At 38.6% G+C, this 18,007-nt stretch overlaps 2 protein-coding genes, 1 long non-coding RNA gene and 1 pseudogene across 6 annotated transcripts; 3 read left to right on the top strand and 1 right to left on the bottom strand.

The window, feature by feature from the left end:
* Positions 1 to 7,311: 7,311 nt before the first annotated feature.
* LOC143304597 (omega-amidase NIT2-A-like) lies at positions 7,312 to 14,840 on the bottom strand. 2 transcript variants are annotated; one of them, XM_076627089.1, is made up of 5 exons: positions 14,718 to 14,840; positions 9,850 to 10,034; positions 9,280 to 9,448; positions 8,772 to 9,005; positions 7,330 to 7,888 (listed from the first exon to the last, which is right to left on the bottom strand). In XM_076627089.1, the coding sequence occupies exons 2-4, from the start codon at positions 9,931 to 9,933 to the stop codon at positions 8,872 to 8,874; spliced, it is 387 nt and encodes a 128-aa protein (XP_076483204.1). In that variant the 5' UTR covers positions 9,934 to 10,034; positions 14,718 to 14,840; the 3' UTR covers positions 7,330 to 7,888; positions 8,772 to 8,871. The 2 variants fall into 2 exon arrangements, with proteins under 2 accessions (XP_076483205.1, XP_076483204.1); XM_076627090.1 differs by lacking the exon at positions 14,718 to 14,840 and having other exon boundaries at positions 7,312 to 8,620; positions 9,850 to 10,125.
* LOC143304593 (venom serine protease Bi-VSP pseudogene) lies at positions 12,844 to 13,187 on the top strand (annotated as a pseudogene). Its single transcript, XR_013061275.1, has 2 exons — positions 12,844 to 12,862; positions 12,934 to 13,187. The product of XR_013061275.1 is annotated as a venom serine protease Bi-VSP pseudogene (transcript).
* LOC143304598 (venom serine protease Bi-VSP-like) lies at positions 13,302 to 14,304 on the top strand. Its single transcript, XM_076627091.1, has 2 exons — positions 13,302 to 13,639; positions 13,968 to 14,304. The coding sequence occupies exons 1-2, from the start codon at positions 13,508 to 13,510 to the stop codon at positions 14,121 to 14,123; spliced, it is 288 nt and encodes a 95-aa protein (XP_076483206.1). The 5' UTR covers positions 13,302 to 13,507; the 3' UTR covers positions 14,124 to 14,304.
* Positions 14,841 to 15,139: 299 nt separating the features above from the next.
* LOC143304599 (uncharacterized) lies at positions 15,140 to 17,292 on the top strand. 2 transcript variants are annotated; one of them, XR_013061278.1, is made up of 7 exons: positions 15,140 to 15,286; positions 15,677 to 15,772; positions 15,849 to 16,127; positions 16,203 to 16,471; positions 16,555 to 16,651; positions 16,814 to 16,918; positions 16,996 to 17,292. It is a non-coding gene; the product is annotated as an uncharacterized LOC143304599 (long non-coding RNA). The 2 variants fall into 2 exon arrangements; XR_013061277.1 differs by having other exon boundaries at positions 16,814 to 17,292.
* Positions 17,293 to 18,007: the final 715 nt, after the last annotated feature.

The raw sequence follows: 18,007 nt of genomic DNA, 5'->3' as shown, positions 1-18,007 counted from the left end.
TGTATACCGAACAAATTATGTATCAATTTATTTTGCTGCCGAAATGAAACTGTAATCAACAGCCACAATGCGACAGCCCCACCAGTACCACTCACCCTGGGCTCAACACCCAACATCTATATTCCAACCAACACATACCACTCAGATGAAGAGGAGGAATCAGCTGTAATTTTCAAGCCACGTCAAGTCCGATTTCACAAAAGTCTTCTGAAGAAAACTTGCGGGATCAAGTTCAATCTAAGAAGGGGGGAATGTCACAGACGAAATTCGAGCAACTGTATATAACAAACCGAAATTCCGAACGCATTATCGCGTGTGACCGTCCGGTCAACACCCGTTCTCAGCCGCCTGAGTGGCATTCGATCACTCCGATTCTCCGAATTTTACACTAAGTATAAACAAAACCTTCTTCCACTCCAACGAATGGAAGAATATAAATGCTCCCTTCAAAATCATCCAGTCAGTCTAATAAAAAAATTCTTAACTAATCCAAGTATCGAAAGTGTATCATCGTGAACCGAAAAAATTGTATAAATTGAGTAAAAAATAAAAAGAACTTAATCTCCTTTTCGGAAATTAACAAGTTCCTTATTTTTACCTTAATTTTACACGACATCCTCATCGTTAATCAAGGTATCCAGGGAACCGCGGGGAGCGGGCGAATCCACGGGGGCGTTTGCCGGCCATGTCCGCTCCCTCCTGCAGACGCGGTGGCAACATTCTACGCTAGACGAAAACTTAACGCTGACACTCTCTACATATTAATTCCACACGACCAACGTCTTAAACGACTGACCCTCACGAGCGATATCAGAACGGAGGACCAATTCCTGAGCGAAATGCGACCCTTTTGTTACGAAGAGGAGTCGACATCTTCGCCGAGATATGCACCGGCGGAACCCGAAACTAAGCGACGCAAGTTATCGGGCCACCAGACGAGGTGTCATTACTGTGGTACTCTCGGACACAGAATAAAGGACTGCCGCAAGAGGATGCAGGGCGAACAACAGAGGGATGCACGACGCCAGGAAGGAAACCGACCGGCCCCACCATCCAAGGCGGTTTGCTACAAGTGTCATGCGGAAGGCCATATCGCACCTAACTGCCCGGCACGACGGGACGGTAGACCAGGCCTCAAGGATGAGCGTAAAGTCAACTCCTGCGTGGTGGAGTCCCCAGCCGGTAGTTTAAGTCATCTGGGTGAGTCGTTCCCATTTTACTTCGATTCCGGAGCCGAGTGCTCATTAATTAGAGAATCTGTCGCTCCGAAATTCTCCGGAAGGAGAACGACAGATATAGTAGTTATGCGAGGAATAGGAAACACCTGCGTTAAGAGTACCTCCCAGATCTTATCTACGGTGCGCATTAACTGTTTTACATTGGAGATAACCTTCCACGTTCTGGCCGATAGTCACTTGCATTATGATATCATGATTGGCCGCGAGATCTTAAGCCAGGGTTTTGATGTAACTATTACACGGAATAGCGTCGATATTTGTAAAACGAAGACTATTAATGCCTGTAGTAAAACCTCCGAGGACGAGATCAATATCAATGCGGTTGACACTGACGTAGTTGGCAACGATAAAAGTCGGTTAATTTCTGTCCTCGAGAAATTCAAAGATTCATTCATTACGGGCTTTCCACGTACTCGCGTAAGCACGGGCCAGTTAGAAATACGGTTAATCGATCCTAATGTTACCGTGCAAAGAAGTCCCTACCGACTTAGCGAAGAAGAGCGTAGGATAGTGCGTGAGAGAATAGACGAGTTAATTAGAGCAAAAATCGTGAGGCCGAGCAGCTCGCCGTTCGCGAGCCCTGTCTTACTTGTAAAGAAGAAAGACGGCTCAGATAGACTGTGCGTAGATTTTCGGGCACTAAATAAAAATACGGTCGCGGACCGGTATCCCCTACCCCTCATCGCGGATCAAATCGCGAGATTGCAGAAGGCGAGATACTTCATTAGCCTGGACATGGCCAGCGGATTCCACCAAATTCCCATTCATCCTAATTCGACGGAATATACGGCGTTCGTTACACCCGACGGGCAATACGAGTACGTGACTATGCCGTTCGGATTGAAAAATGCACCATCCGTTTTCCAGAGGGCCATTCTCAACGCCTTAGGCGACCTCGCGTATTCGTTCGTTGTTGTTTACTTGGACGACGTCCTAATTATTGCCGACTCAATAGATCAAGCTCTAGAAAGGTTGAGCACCGTATTAGATACCCTCGTGAACGCCGGATTCTCCTTTAACTTTTCAAAATGCTCCTTTTTAAAGACATCGGTACTCTACTTGGGATACGTAATTCGTAACGGAGAAGTCCGTCCAAACCCGGGTAAAATACAAGCCTTGAGTTCTTTATCTGCACCGTCGACCGTCACACAACTTAGACAATTCATAGGTTTGGCCTCTTATTTCCGAAGCTTCGTTCCCAAATTTTCACAAGTAATGAAACCCCTGTACGCACTTACCTCGAGTAACAAGAATATGCCTTGGACGGATAGGCACGAACAGATAAGACAAAAGGTAATTTCCGTCCTGACTGACGCGCCGGTGCTAATGATATTTGATCCCAATTACCCCATAGAACTACATACGGACGCTAGCTCGGAAGGATATGGAGCCATTTTAATGCACAGGGTCGAAGGTAAAAATCGAGTAGTGGTGTATTATAGCAAAAGGACTAGCCCTGCGGAATCTAGGTATCATTCCTACGAATTGGAAACGTTAGCAGTTGTAAACGCCGTCAAACATTTCCGTCATTACTTACACGGACGAGAATTTCTCGTTGTCACCGATTGCAACTCCCTGAAAGCATCCAGTAGTAAGGTACACTTGAACGACAAGGTTTACAGATGGTGGGCTTACCTGCAAACTTTTACCTTCGACATTATGTACCGGGAAGGTAAACGAATGGCCCACGTAGATTTCTTTTCGCGAAATCCCGTAGACTTGGATCGCAGTACGTTTAGCAAAATCGTAGAGAAAGAAATTAACCTAACCGAAATCTCCGACGATTGGCTACTAGCGGAACAACGTCGCGACCCACAAATTGCCGAGATCGTCGATAAATTACAGAACGAAGAGCTCGCGGAAGACGTCGCGAATACGTATGAGTTACGGTCCGGCACCCTTCATCGTAAAATACAGAGAAAAGGTAGAACTCTCTGCCTGCCCATCGTTCCGAGAGGGTTTAGGTGGTCTGTTATTAACCATGTGCACCAGTCCATTATGCACTTTGAGAAACTGTACGAGTATTACTGGTTCGAAGGAATGGCGAAGTATGTTCGCAAATTCGTAGAGAACTGTCATGCTTGTCGAGTTTCAAAGGCGAGTTCGGGTAGAGTACAAGCCGAATTACACCCCATACCTAAGACCAGTATACCTTGGCATACGGTTCATATGGACATAACGGGCAAACTAAGCGGTAAAAACGATTCGAAGGAATACGTCGTTGTGTTGGTCGACGCCTTCACCAAGTTCGTATACTTGCACCATACCCGTAAGTTAGACTCCATTAACACCATTAAAGCGCTTAAGTCCGCTATATTTTTGTTCGGCAGTCCCTGCCGGATAATAGCGGATCAGGGAAGATGTTTTACGGGCAAAGAATTTCGTGACTTTTGTCAAAGTAAACACATAAAACTCCATTTAATTGCGACCGGAGCTAGTAGGGCCAACGGACAGGTAGAGCGTATTATGAGTACGCTAAAAAACATGTTCACAACAATAGAAACCACCGGGCGGTCCTGGCAAGACGCGATCGGGGAAATACAACTGGCCTTGAATTGTACCACCAACCGCGTGACTAAGTCAAGCCCGTTGGAACTACTAATCGGTAAAACAGCGAGACCCTACGGCTTATCCCTACCCGACAGTATCGAAGAAAGAGAGGTAAATATCTCCCATGTAAGACAGCAGGCGATAAAGAATATAGAAGCAAGCGCCAAATACGATAAGGATAGGTTCGACGAAAACAAAGCTAAAATAGTTAGGTTCAACCTTGGCGATTTCGTATTACGCAAGAACGAGGAACGGAACCAGACGAAGTTAGATCCGAAATTCAGGGGTCCATTCGTAATAGCAGAGATTTTGGAAGGAGATAGATATACCCTAAAAACCTTAGACGGCAAACGATCATATAAGGACAGACACGACAGACTGAGAAAAATGCCAGAAGGTTGCGTCCCTGCTGAGTTAGACGTCTGCGGTGATGACGACGGCGGTGATAATAACGATGCAAGTACACTGACCTCAGAGGATCATTAACACTGCGTTGTGGTCATAGTAATACACCGAGTGGTTTTATGTGCTTTTGTTGTAACCCGTTGAGTGGGTTGATGTGCTTTTGTTGTAACCCGTTGAGTGGGTTGATGTGTTTTTGTTGTAACCCGTTGAGTGGGTTGATGTGCTTTTGTTGTAACCCGTTGAGTGGGTTGATGTGCTTTTGTTGTAACCCGTTGAGTGGGTTGATGTGCTTTTGTTGTAACCCGTTGAGTGGGTTGATGTGTTTCTGTTGTAACCCGTTGAGTGGGTTGATGTGCTTTTGTTGTAACCCGTTGAGTGGGTTGATATGCTTTTTGTTGTAACCCGTTGAGTGGGGTTACGTGCTTTTGTTGTAACCCGTTGAGTGGGCTTACGTACTTTCTGGGTGTAATGCACCCAACGTGGCAATATGATCCAACAAACTGAGGTTCACCAGTGTACAAAATCGAAAATGATCTGTTGTGTCATTACGGTCTGACTGGCGACTCACAGAACGCACCTGACACTTTGAGTACAAATTAAAACATTACAAATTCCTATTCTCTTTTATTTTTCTGTTGTCAAACCTCCGAACGAAACATTGTTATTGCACTGGACCCTTGACTTACTTAGACATTTAGTTAAATCGTAAACAATGTCGGTTGTAGCGAATCTAATGTAAGAAATACGATATTTTAGTTACACACGAGGACGTGTGATAGTCAGGATGGCCGTGTCGGAGATGAAAAGAACACCGGAGCCTTTGGAATTTTTGATAATCCCGCAACATTGTAACCTAGAGTCTACTATAGCTGTAATCAAACAATTGTAGTTATTCAACCCGATTGCAATTATTCGAGAATTGTGATAATGAGCTTGGGCTCGAGGCGACAGTCAGTCGCCGAACGTAGCCGCGGTCACGGGATGAACGTTTTGCCTAACAAGGTATGGAGTATTTCTATAGCTCTCCTTAAAAGAAATATTCGGGGCGACACGCGACAGTAAACATTCCAACGGTTTCTGTCCCGTGGCTCGCCACGTGCAGACCCTATTCTTCGAGTAAGATGATTGCCAGATGTCGATGCGTCTCCGCAGTACATGTTCGGCTAGCCCGAGAGCCCGTTATAAATCTTAAGGTTTAGTTAACTAAAGTCCTTCAAACAGACAAACAGTCTTTGTCCCAACTACGGGAAGATAGGGGAGACATATTTTTCAACGAGTGACGTCTCCCACTAGCAACTTTCCCTCGAGGGCTGCTAACATCCTTTTCTAACCATCGATATGGAGATTGACCAATTAGCAGCAACGCCAATTTCCCTTACTTTCTGAACGAAGGCTTTTCTCGACGAATCCGATGATCTCGTGTCCTTAGACACAACCCATTATAGTTTTCCTCTGTGGCATCATCGGGACAGGAAAGGCATTCTCGCTCGCGATCTCATCGATCAAGGAGTAACGCCTTCGCGATCAGTGATTATTTTCAGACTTAGACTTTGTGTGAACGTTCTGTTGTCATCCCGTTCGCCGCGGATTCGTTATTGAGCCCGAGAACATCGTCACTAGCGTCGCGAGTGCCGAACCACCGTGATCAACTGTTAAGACTGTAATAATTCTATCATTGCAATAAACTACGCCTGTGTGTACTGTATCAATGGCTAATCCTCGAGAAGATTCATTTGACGCCCACAACCCCATTCCCAGTGACGATCCGACATATATTTAGGTCTACCGTGGAGGGGTCGTCATGTGACGGGTTATTCCGTGGGGGCTGTGAGGCTCGAATTTGTTTTCTATACAAATTGTTAAGGTTTAATTAAATTTCAAATTGGAACGCTCACTCGCGCAATTGGTAGTTTCAGTCTACGTTACGGCGCGTGCGCAGCGCGGGGCGTGGCAGTATAACTGTATCTTTCCAACTGTTCTCAACTACTTTCTCCTTGGCACCATTACTCGGCCACTAGATCACCAGGCCCGATTAGGTAATCGGATTGCTGCCGGTAGACTGCTAGAATCTATGTTACGCGACTGTAGTCGCTTTTCTTCCTTTGTTAAATCTGTGCAGTTTTCTTTTTATGAATCAGCTTCGTCTAATTTCTTCGAAAGATTCGAATAAGAAATCTCAACATTTTCCAGTAATTTCTACTTTCTTTAAGAAAATCAAACTCGATGATACGAATAACGCGAGATTTGACTGTACTTAAAACTTTATTTAAAATAATAAATTAAAGTACAGCCTATAATCGCTGAGTCGTTGATACAAAGTATAAATCGCAAAATAAAATTGCGGATGAAAACTCGATAAATGATTGTCACGTAACTCGGTAAATCGCTCGTTGATAGTCGTAGATACTCGAACATACTGTACTCTTTCGGTTGCGTCGGTTTATTTATACTGGTCGGGGTGTAGTCAGATGATTCAAATTCGTCTCTGTTCGCCGTAGCGGCGACATTGTTTTGCCCGGTGTATATTTGTTCTTACATTACTTGTATCCTTACGATCATGATACTCCGAGGCAAAACAACACCACGATTTGAATTGTCCTCTGACTCATGTGCCGCTATATCACCCCCTCCCATAAAGCAGTGATAACGTTTTTAATGTGATATGTTCATCACGGGTTTACATCGACCGTCGCTGTTTTTAATATTTTCGTAGTATACCCCGCGTCCGATAATTAACGATGCATAACCGAAACTTACCTGTAGTCAATCGGGAAGACGGACTCTTCCAGGAGACCGCGTAACGAACCTATTGCTAATGTTTTCGTTCGTGTGTTCTACCGGAATAAGCACGTTAAGGATTTCGGTCGATTCCTCTTCGAGGTCCTCCGGTACTACAAAGGCTGGCTTTAGCCTGTCTACGGAAAATCGTTACGTCGCGATTGTTGACTTCGATTGTGTACTTCTTTTCGCCTCTTTGCGTTACTTCAAACGGCCCGTTCTTAAGGCGGCCGTAAAGGGATTGTAATCGGGACAAGTCTTCAAAATACGTACGGCGAAGGATCCAAATCGCCGAAAGCGAATATCTTTCTTCCGCCAGGTCGTGTAATGTGCTGTGGTCTGACCTTCCCCATCCGTTTTTTAAGCAGGTTCGCGAATTCCGGATTGGCTCGCTGATTGGTTTGCAAAAAGAACTCCGGCGGCAATCGCATGCCGGTGCCGTGGATGATATCAGCTGCCGTTGCGTCTAGGTCCTCCTTTATCGCGGTTCGAATATGCCTAATAGTACGATCGGCACAATTTCGACCGATTTGCACGTGATGTGCCACTTGATCGCCGCTTTATGTTGTCTATGTAAGCGCTCTACCATCCCACAAGAGGCGGGATGATAGGACGACGTGCGTAAGTGCGTGATGCCGAGCACACGGCATAGCTCTTCATCAAACACGATTCGAATTGTCGTCCTTGATCAGTCGTTATTTTCAAGGGGCCGCCGTAACGAGAAATCCAAGTCGAAAGGAGGGCCGAGGCCACGGTTGGGGCTTCCATATCGGCAATGGGAACGGCTTCAGGACGTTGGCTGTGTACAAGAACTTTGTTGGATAGATTGTATCGTTTGACGAAAATTTTATTGTTGAAAGTTAAGAAAGTTGGAAAGAAAACCCACGCTGTCTCGAAGATGTCTTGTTTTTCAGATGCTGTAAATTGACAAATAACTAGATATTAGTATTGACATTATTTGATGTCATATCTGACCTTAAAGTATAAATAAAATCAATCTAGGAATTAATGAAATTTCAAACATTTTTTCTAAGAAAATAGAAGTTTTGTTCCTCCTAATGAGTATCACATGATGCAATAGAAAAATAATTTGACATTGAAAATCGTGTCAAGATCAATTTCGAAGCTATAAAATCGTCTTAAAGAAACGCCGTGATAAAAAATTTTTTGACACCTTGTACAAAGGTGTATATCAACGTAAGTGTACCTGTATGTCTATATTCGAGATTATTTATCTATTCAAGATAGCAAAGTAAAAATACCATATAGAGGATTTAATTAATGTGTGGATCAACGTATGTATCACTATATGTAACAATAATATTGACTGTATATGCACGCGTGTAATAGAAGATTTTCGGTTTACAATGTTTATGACACTGATATAAAAATACCATATAGAGGATTTAATTAACGTGTATATCTACGAATATATCTGTAATATCGTGATATAATATATTTACAAGAAATGGATGATAAGAAATTAGTAATAATTCACAAAAAAAGGATATTGTAGTAGAAATATTATAAAAAAACATTTTCTGTTTTAGTGTAGAGTTACTTCTTCTTACAGACAGTGTCGTACAAATCTGTACGTCTCTGAGAAAATGTAGGTATCTGAGCCCTTACTTCCTCAACAACTTTTAGATCTGATAGAAAAAAGAAACATACGAAGTAATAAGTAATGCTTACTAATAAATTCAACAAATACAGAGGAAGATGGCTAAATCGATAAATTAACGAGACTAAAAATTAATTACATCATGGATCTCTCGCTTTTAATTTTAAGCTGTAAATTACCGATATCGGTGACTGCCATATTCTCTTGAGTTTCCAAATCGTAAAGAATCTTTCCCCAGGGATTGGTCAACTGTGTATGTCCCCATGCGACGTAACTTGCTTAAGGAACACGAGCCGGTGATATGCAGGCAACGTATAATTGATTATCATTCGCTCTGAAACGCTGAAGTAATGACCAGTGCAGTGGTCCAGTGGTCATATTGAATGCCGCTGGATATATCAGCATTTGGCAACCTAACCCAGAGAAGCAAGAAATATGAAGCCACCGAATACCAATTAACTTCGTAGTTGCACGGTTCACATTCCATCATTTCTGAATATGCGAGGACAGTCCTCTTATTGTGCTTTTAATTCTTTTATTTGTTTCATTTTCAGCAAATATACTGGTTTTTTAAATTAAGCTTCTTTTTATACAGAGTTACAGATTATATTAATTTTATATAGAATATATTTAAGAAAGATATTTAATTTTTTGCTAGTTAAGTATTGATCGATTAAGTTACTGTACCTTTGTTCCGATAAATGCGTGCCATTTCCTCGAATCTAATATCATAGCAAATGCCAATACCTATTTTGCAGCCCTTCACATCGAACGTCGTTAGGGAGTTACCAGGACTGAGTGAATCACTCTCTCGAAAAGTAATCTTATTAGGAATGTCGATGTCGAATAGCTGTACCTAATAACATAAAAATGTAGTCGCTAATTCTATTGCTGCAACTTTTGTAATTTAATATCAAAGTTACCAACTCCTAAACTTTAATTACTTCTTATTTAATAACTGACAGCGTTTTTATCACTTTCTTTTATTAAAAAATCTTATCATTTAATAATGTTTAAAAAGGAGAAAAAATAAGTATAATAATATTTTAAGTATGTGAAAAATTTATACAACAACAAACACATTACAACAAAAATGGGCGTTTCCCGTATCATAACGTATTTTATAAACCGTAAATGATAGAATTGGTTATAGTATACGTATGTACATATGTATATTCCTAAATTATTCCTAGATAGAGTCACTTTCTTCACCCCAATATTTTCAAATTCAAAGCCATAAAGGAATATATTACTTACCTTTCGGTGTTTTGCTATCAAAGTTCCATCGGGACCCCAAATAGTACAGGTATTGTACAATTTATCGCCCTCTATTTCAGGCATCGTACCACCAACTACATAGATGTTATTTTCTTTAGCTGCGTTCGATGAAGCAACGCTCGTTTCATCATCAGGAATACTCTCGGCGTATTTTGGAAAGTACTCTGCATTGCAATATTTCAATTAATGAAAAATAACTGTCTTTTGTTCCAACCATAAATTAAATTGAAGTGTTTGTCAGTTTTTTATTTTTTAAATTATTAAAATAACTAAGTTTTATATTTCGACTTAATTAAATATGCAATTACTTAGCTAATAGTATATATAATAAATTGCTTCTACAGGTTCAAAATGAAAAATGAATATTTAGAAATATTTAATTACGACAATGCTATTTGTGTTAGCATCAGTGGCTTGTTACTCAACGACTTTGCTAGTACTTTTTGAAACATAAAGTTAGTTTTCAATTAACACTTATACTAGAGGCGGAATTATAAATGCAAAATAATTGATAATACTAATTTATAAGTACCTAATTATTAGTATCTTCACAAATATATTTATACAAAAATCACGATAATCATGAAAATGGGGAAATCCTATATTCTCGAATCAATTCACAATTTATTTTGTATATTAATTAGATTCCGCGCTCATCAGTACGTACTCACTGGCGACATCGAGAAAATGTATCGGCAATTCCTCGTACGACCAGAGGATCGGAAATATCAAAGGATATTATGGCGCAGCGCGAGTGGAGAAACAGAAACATATGAGCTTAACACCGTAATACTCTTATCATAGAAATAGAAGCAGTCCTCAATTCCCGCCCGCTAACTCCTATCTCCACCGATCCAAATGATCTCCTAGCCCTCACTCCCGGACATTTCCTCATTGGCGATTCATTAATGTGCTTACGTGATCGAGATTTCAGAGACATTCCATCGAACCGACTCTCCAAATGGCAGCATATCCAACAGCTTAAACAACATTTTTGGAACCGCTGGCATAAGGAGTATTTGAACGAGCTAACCAACCGCAATAAATGGAGCAAGGGTGGACACAGCATCCAAAAGGGCACAATCGTCATCCTCAGAGAGGACAACGTTCCCTCCATGCATTGGCCTCTGGGCCGAGTTATCAAGGTTCATCCAGGCGCCGATGGTGTCATCCGGACAGCTACAGTTCAGACGGCAAAGAGCATTTTGGATCGGGGCGTCAAAAGGCTTGTCCCACTGCCAATTCAACCCGATCTCGAGAAACCCGAACAACTAGCCACCGAGACGAAATAAGATGGGAACTTCAACCACACCTCCCTAGTTTGATCGGTACCCTCTCAACGGGGTTAGGTTGAGAATGTTACGCCATGCGGCTTACCATAGGTCATATTCTTAACTATCGATCGCGGCACTATAATGTCGCAGACGGATCGTCGCGTCTGCCCGGCAAACAAACATTGTAGTGGCAAGCGCATGGTTCATTAAGCAGGGCGACTTCCAGAAACGTCGACTCGTGGCCCGTATTTTACCTCGCAGTAAAAGAATGTGGCGTGATCCGAACGTAGTGGGGGTCGCCTTCCAGAAAAAACGAAAAAAATCGAAAGGCGTTCAGAACTTTTCGAGAAGTCGAACCGTCAACACATGTGGTATGTCGCGCATTACTTATCAACCAAAACGCAGTTACATTTTTTTTGTTCCATTTATATCTTTCTAGTTAATAAGTTGTTGAAATAAACATTAATTTATTTGTGTTAATTCTGTGGAATTTCATTGAACTACCCTTATTATCATAATCGAAATAAGGGGATCGATCAGTTCGTGGCGTCGATTATTTAATCGTAACGGGAACTTACAACTCTCGTTGACGTGCTATCTCGCGATCGCGTCTCTCCGCGAACGGTCGAAACAAAATGATTCACTAAAAACTGTCCTGAATTCCTAAGAATTTATTTACCGCAAAACTGACAAAGTGTTTATTTAAAAAATGAGGTTGAAGGTAGTCCTTTTCTTTCATTTCATTCATTTTCATTTTCTTTCTTAAGTATGGCTAACACAATATCTAATCAATTAAAATTTTATATTTTCACGTGAAAAGTTTCTTTAGATAATTATTATCAACATGATGACTAACTCTTACGGATTAATACGTGTCTGTAGGGCAATCCGGTGGACTTGATCGGCTTTTTACTTCGAAAGTTGAGTAATCGGTGTCGCTTTCTTACGCATCTTTGAACTGTATAAATGTTTTAAAATTGTTTGATCCAGAATGTACCACACCGGACAATCAAGAAGGCAGGTGCCTTGACTACAGAAAATGTAAACCTCTGCAAGAAATATGGCAGATACAGTACCGTACAGCCACCGATTTTTATAGACGATCAGTGTGCAGATACCAGGGCAATGTTACGATCGGTTGCTGTCCGAACGATCCAAACAAAGAGAAGAGAGAAATTTTAATAAAAACTGTGTACAAGTATAAGACTTTGCGACCACCATACTGTGGTTTTAGCAACGTCTCTCATACCAGGCTGGTCGATGGTAAACCAGCTGAACTTGGTACGTTTTATGTCTTTCTTTCCGATTAATAATAAGCCATTTACTGCAAAGAATGAACTTTAAAGGCATTAAACAGCACATCAATGTACATTTCAATTAGACTAAATAATAATGCTATGATTTCATCGGTAGTAACTTTACTTATTAACTTGAATTATTTCTTTCTTTTACTTCATGTTAGGAAGAGTATCTTTTTGCTTGAAATAAAAAATTGATATAGGAGTAATAATATGGATAGAGATCAAAAACTGTTAGGGCAGAAAAAAACACGTTTGAACTTTATAGTTCAGTATAGTTCAAATAGAAATTATATAGAATTATTTAATAATTTGTATTCCACTGGAATAAAAATTTAATTTCTGTCTTTATCAAATCTCTATTTCAGAGTATTTGTACGTATGTACTTATCGTCTGCTGTATGATCGAATATCGAATAGGTAATAATCGTTGTTACTCGTTACGTGAGAAAAAATTATGTATATTCACAACTATGACTATTGCATTTTAGGCGCTTGGCCATGGATCGCTGCATTAGGTTTTCGTAATCCCCGAAACCCAGACAAACCACTATGGAAGTGCGGAGGTTCCCTGATATCGGCTAGGCATGTTTTGACTGCAGCACATTGTGCACATATGGATGGAATAGAAAACATACACAATCATAATATTGCCATTCTTAGATTGGTGGAGGAGGTGCCATTTTCGAGTAAGTCCTCAAATATATATATATATATATATGTATATATATATATATGCTATTGAGTATTACTGAAGTATCATATCTTGAAATTTCTTACTGTACACATATATTGTGTCATAAAGCGTGTACGATTCTTTCTCATACTTTTGGTCATTTGTTTCCTGCATTTTCATTTATTTTTTTATTTTTCAGGGTACGTATATCCCATTTGTACGAAAGAGCCCCTACGAAAGAGCAACTTCGTCGGCTATAACCCCCTTGTTGCTGGATGGGGAGCGTTAAGATATAGTAAGTGATATCAATTTTATAATAAAATTAAACAGTTCCAGTCTTAAATATCTTTCTTATTTTCTTCGTATGACGACCACGACATAATGCATTAATGGTAGTACAAATGCCAGTGATTAAGAAGGCCGAATGCAAAATAGCTTATTCCAAATTTCCTAATGCACCTGATATCACTGATGGTATAATATGCGCCGAACATGCTCAGGGTCGAAAGAATTCTTGTACGGTAATTAAGTTACAGAGTTACTACAAACTATACGGTATCTGAAGACACGTCAATTCGAATTAACATCAAATCGACGTCTTAAACATTAGAAATAATAGATAAACACAATTCAATAATTTTGCCTACTTCTCACACCTCATTATGGTATTTAATCTAATTTCCTTCTAATCTTAGTTTTGCTCAAAATACATATAACATGTACATTATAAATTGGAGTATTTCAATACACAAATCAATAGAAGATTATTACTGTATATAAGTATAATTTCAATACAATTCGATCGATATATTTCAGTATCTTTGATTAAAAATTTAACGATCCTTTCAGGCTGACCGCGGCGGACCACTGCTGATACAACATGAATTAACCTCGTATTTAATAGGTATTGTGTCTTACGCTTATAAATGCGGCACAGCTGGCTATCCCAGCGTTTTCACTAGGGTCACATCGTACCTTGACTTCATTCTCCAAGCGATGCAATAATATGATATTACTGTTCCATAAATATCATTGTGTAAAAAACGTAAAGTTGGATTTTCTTATTGTGGAGATAAGAAACAGCTCAAATTTACATTGTTTTGTACGTTACAAATTATAGGCTTAAAATGTACGAAATGTAACTTTGAAATGACACTAATTTTTTACGCACGATAAACCTTCACGACTTAGGTATGTAAAGATGATAAACGTATATTAATTCTATTAATTTGGTAATAATAAACCAACTTTCTGAGAAGTTCTGTAAATTTCGTTTCTGTTGTATCAAGAGAATAATGGAATATTCCACTTAGATCGTATACTTCTTGTATGTACATACAAAATTTTCCGGCTAATCTAAAACACTTCATAAGATAGAGTGCTTCTGGAGATTCAGACACAGAGAGTGCATAAAATACAAGATAAGTCTCGTGTCTTTCAAAATTATTTTTTATTCGCTAAAAACGTCCTGTGTACTCATGCAATCACATGCAACCTCGAAACTTCACTTATTTTTTATCACTTTCCAATTCAATACACTGTTTCTGCATTTTTGACTATATGTAAGAGAAATTTCCATTCAGCCAAAGGTGTACTTACAGATTATAGATTCCTATACGACTCTCGGTAAAAATTTATCCGCACTCCAGATAGTTAAAACTTCTGTCGACCGTATTGATCCATCTGCACTCTTCGTATGACGTCAATATCTGTTCAGTGCTGCTGCGCAGGTTTCATTGTGTTACGTCAATTCGTTTGTGACCGTTGCGCGAGTAATGGCGCTTTGCAATGGCGATTTGCAGGAAAACAGTGCAGGATGCTGTGATTCGTTTCTTGTGGTCGGAGGTTATGTTGGATGCCTATATTTATCAAAGATTTAATGCACATTATGGAGAAAGTGTTTTGTCACGAAGTGTGTTTGAATGGGCACAAAAGTTCAAAGAAGATCGCACAAGTGTTATGAAAAAACAGCTGGACGCCCGTCCACATCCACGATGACAACATTGAACGTGCTCATGAACTTATGCTCTATGGAATAGACGAGTGACACTGGATAATGTGGCAAATCATTTGCAAATCAGCCACGGCTCTGCTTATGCAATAGTGCACGACAGATTTGGGTTTTAAAAAGTTTGTGCGAGATGGATGCCGAGAAAGCTGATGAAAAGGTAAAGACGACGATGCATTCGTGGTTCGCAGCTCAGCCCAAAACATTTTTTAACGAGAAAATACGAAGGTCCTTCAGCAAATGGACAAAGTGTATACAGAAATTGAGTGATTATGTCAAAAAATGATGTATGTCTTTTTTGACAATTGCTTAAAATAAATTCTACACCGACAGAGCGGGTAACTTTTTACTCACCCTCGTAAGACACTTAAATTTCCAATCTATTATGATGAATAAAAGAGCTTATACTATTAAATCTAATTGTATTTTGTTGCATGAGAGTACACGTGTATGTGATGTACATTACCTCTATATCCCCTTGAACGTTTCAATATTGCGCATATATACTATATTTTGTACAGCTTCTATAAAATTTTGTATGTTTGTTTAGGCTGTTAATCTAGAGGCTGGAGTACAAAGAAGTGGCGCAATGATGTGGGCTGATGACATTTATAATTATCAAGGAATCACCCCTACATTCGCTCAGGTATATATCGTTGACTATAATGTATTTAACATATATGATTGTTAGAATATTAATAATTAATTTTTAATTCTATCAGAATTTTAATGAAACTGTCCCTTGGGAAGGAAGAACTGATACCTTGATATCACGGTTTGTACATCCTATATATACAACAAATTTTAGAACATTATATAACGAAGAACCAGATCATCGTGGCCATGTGATGTGAATAAAAGGACTTGAATTTGATGATATTTTTATAATGTTAGATAACATAACTAAGTATCCTCACAGTAAGATAGGATGACATGGTTTACATGATCTTAATGTTGTTCACTTGAGTGATGATATTATAAGGAAAAGTGTAATATCACAGGTAGGATGATTCATAATTTAGAACTACTAACTCATGTATGTATTAAAAATTAAAGAAATATATTAAATTTTATAGGATATTTATGTTTAGTAACCAGTAATTCAGAGATTGGTATTCATGGTTACTATAACGAGGCTGTAGAAACGCACCCTTTCTTCTTTGCAAATGGTCCTGTATTTATGTCTAAGCCGAAACTGGAACCTCTGAATAATTTAGATTTATTCTTGTTATTTTCTAAAATACTTATCTACAGTATACCATAAGGAATGATACCGTATCACACCTAATCAAGTGCCTTAAGAAACATCAACAGGATATCACAGTAATCCCTTATCGACTGATATGTAAGTAAAAGTTATGTGTCATTGTTATACACAGTTATGTGTTATTGTTATACACAGTTATTTATCATTTTCTATTAATTCAGTTGTAGCCACTACAATATCTATGACACTGGTAGTAATTATAAAAACAATAATAATGTTCTATAAGAGGAAATGATGATTAGGAACAAAAACTTACAGGTAAGTCAATGTATATGTTATTTGCCATTTGAAAAGAAAGTTACTAACTTAGAATTTTTTGATAAATAATAATTGTGCAAAATATATTGGATTTCAAATTTGTCAAAAATTGAAATTTAAGAAGCATTGTAATAATATAACATTAATATTTTGATTTTTCAGGAGATATCATGCGGTGGATGGATAATATGTAAAAAATATTAAGCAGTATATGAATTTTCATATTGCGTAGAGATAACAAAATGAATTTTAAAAAATGTCGACATGGTAATAAGAAATAGCATCATGACAAAGAATATATAAACACAGTTTCATTTTTTATAAATAAAAATTTGTTGTTCCAGATTTTGAAATATAGTGAAACGTTTAATTAGTATCTTAATATCTTTAAATAATTATTATTTTAGAATCAATTGTAATTGTATCATACGTACTTTTGAATTCGTGCAAGAACATATGTAATTTTGAAGTAGTTATTATTAGGAAATTGTTAGACGCGAACAGTATGCGAAAAGTTAGTATGTAGTGTAATAATTATCAATCAAAACACAAGAATTAAATTCTTGAGGAAAAAATTTCCGGAATTTCTTATTTACACGATTATAAAGAAATCCATAATAAAAAGGAGCTGCTTTCTAATACTTCTCTTCCTTGTAATGCCTACGTTAATAATAACGAGGTTCGACTTTTTGTTTTTAGAGGGATACTGGAAAATTTGAAAGTACAGTACCATTGGGAAGAAAATCACGATATTGAAAACGATATTTGCAAGTAAATTTCCAAAAAATCTGTTTTCAAATTTTCGCTTCCTATTTCACATTAAAAGAAAGGGAGGGCTGCCTTCTTTTTCTGCAAGACAAAACAAACATTCCGAATCTCGTATCAATGAATGATGTCAATAAGTTATTTTTCTTTTCAGATTGAACAATATTCCAGATTTATTCATAATTTCATACTACGCGAAGAATAGACTTTCATAGGTATATAAAGGAAATATTAAGTATAGGAAAACTCTTTTTCGTTGTAGGTAACATATGCTTCACGGTTGAACACATGTATTTTTGAACACATATAAATGAAAAAGTACTCTTATGGAGAAAAAGAATTGATACCTTCGATTGACATTAGATAATGTATATAAACTTATGAACAATCACTATCAGTTTGTATTTTAGGTGCACACGCAGATTTGTTGGAGTTCTTATAAAATGTACTTCCTGTACGAACGTTTTATTCTTCCAAATTTTACGATACTATGTCTCATATAATAACTATATGGATTAAACGTAATATAAATGATCCGAAAATAGACTCGAACGACATTAATTGTCTTTCTATTTATACCAATATCGAAAA

Source organism: Bombus vancouverensis, unplaced genomic scaffold (assembly GCF_051014615.1).
Source record: "Bombus vancouverensis nearcticus unplaced genomic scaffold, iyBomVanc1_principal scaffold0042, whole genome shotgun sequence".
Taxonomy (NCBI): Eukaryota; Metazoa; Arthropoda; class Insecta; order Hymenoptera; family Apidae; genus Bombus; species Bombus vancouverensis.
This window is presented reverse-complemented; position numbering and strand designations above follow the sequence as displayed.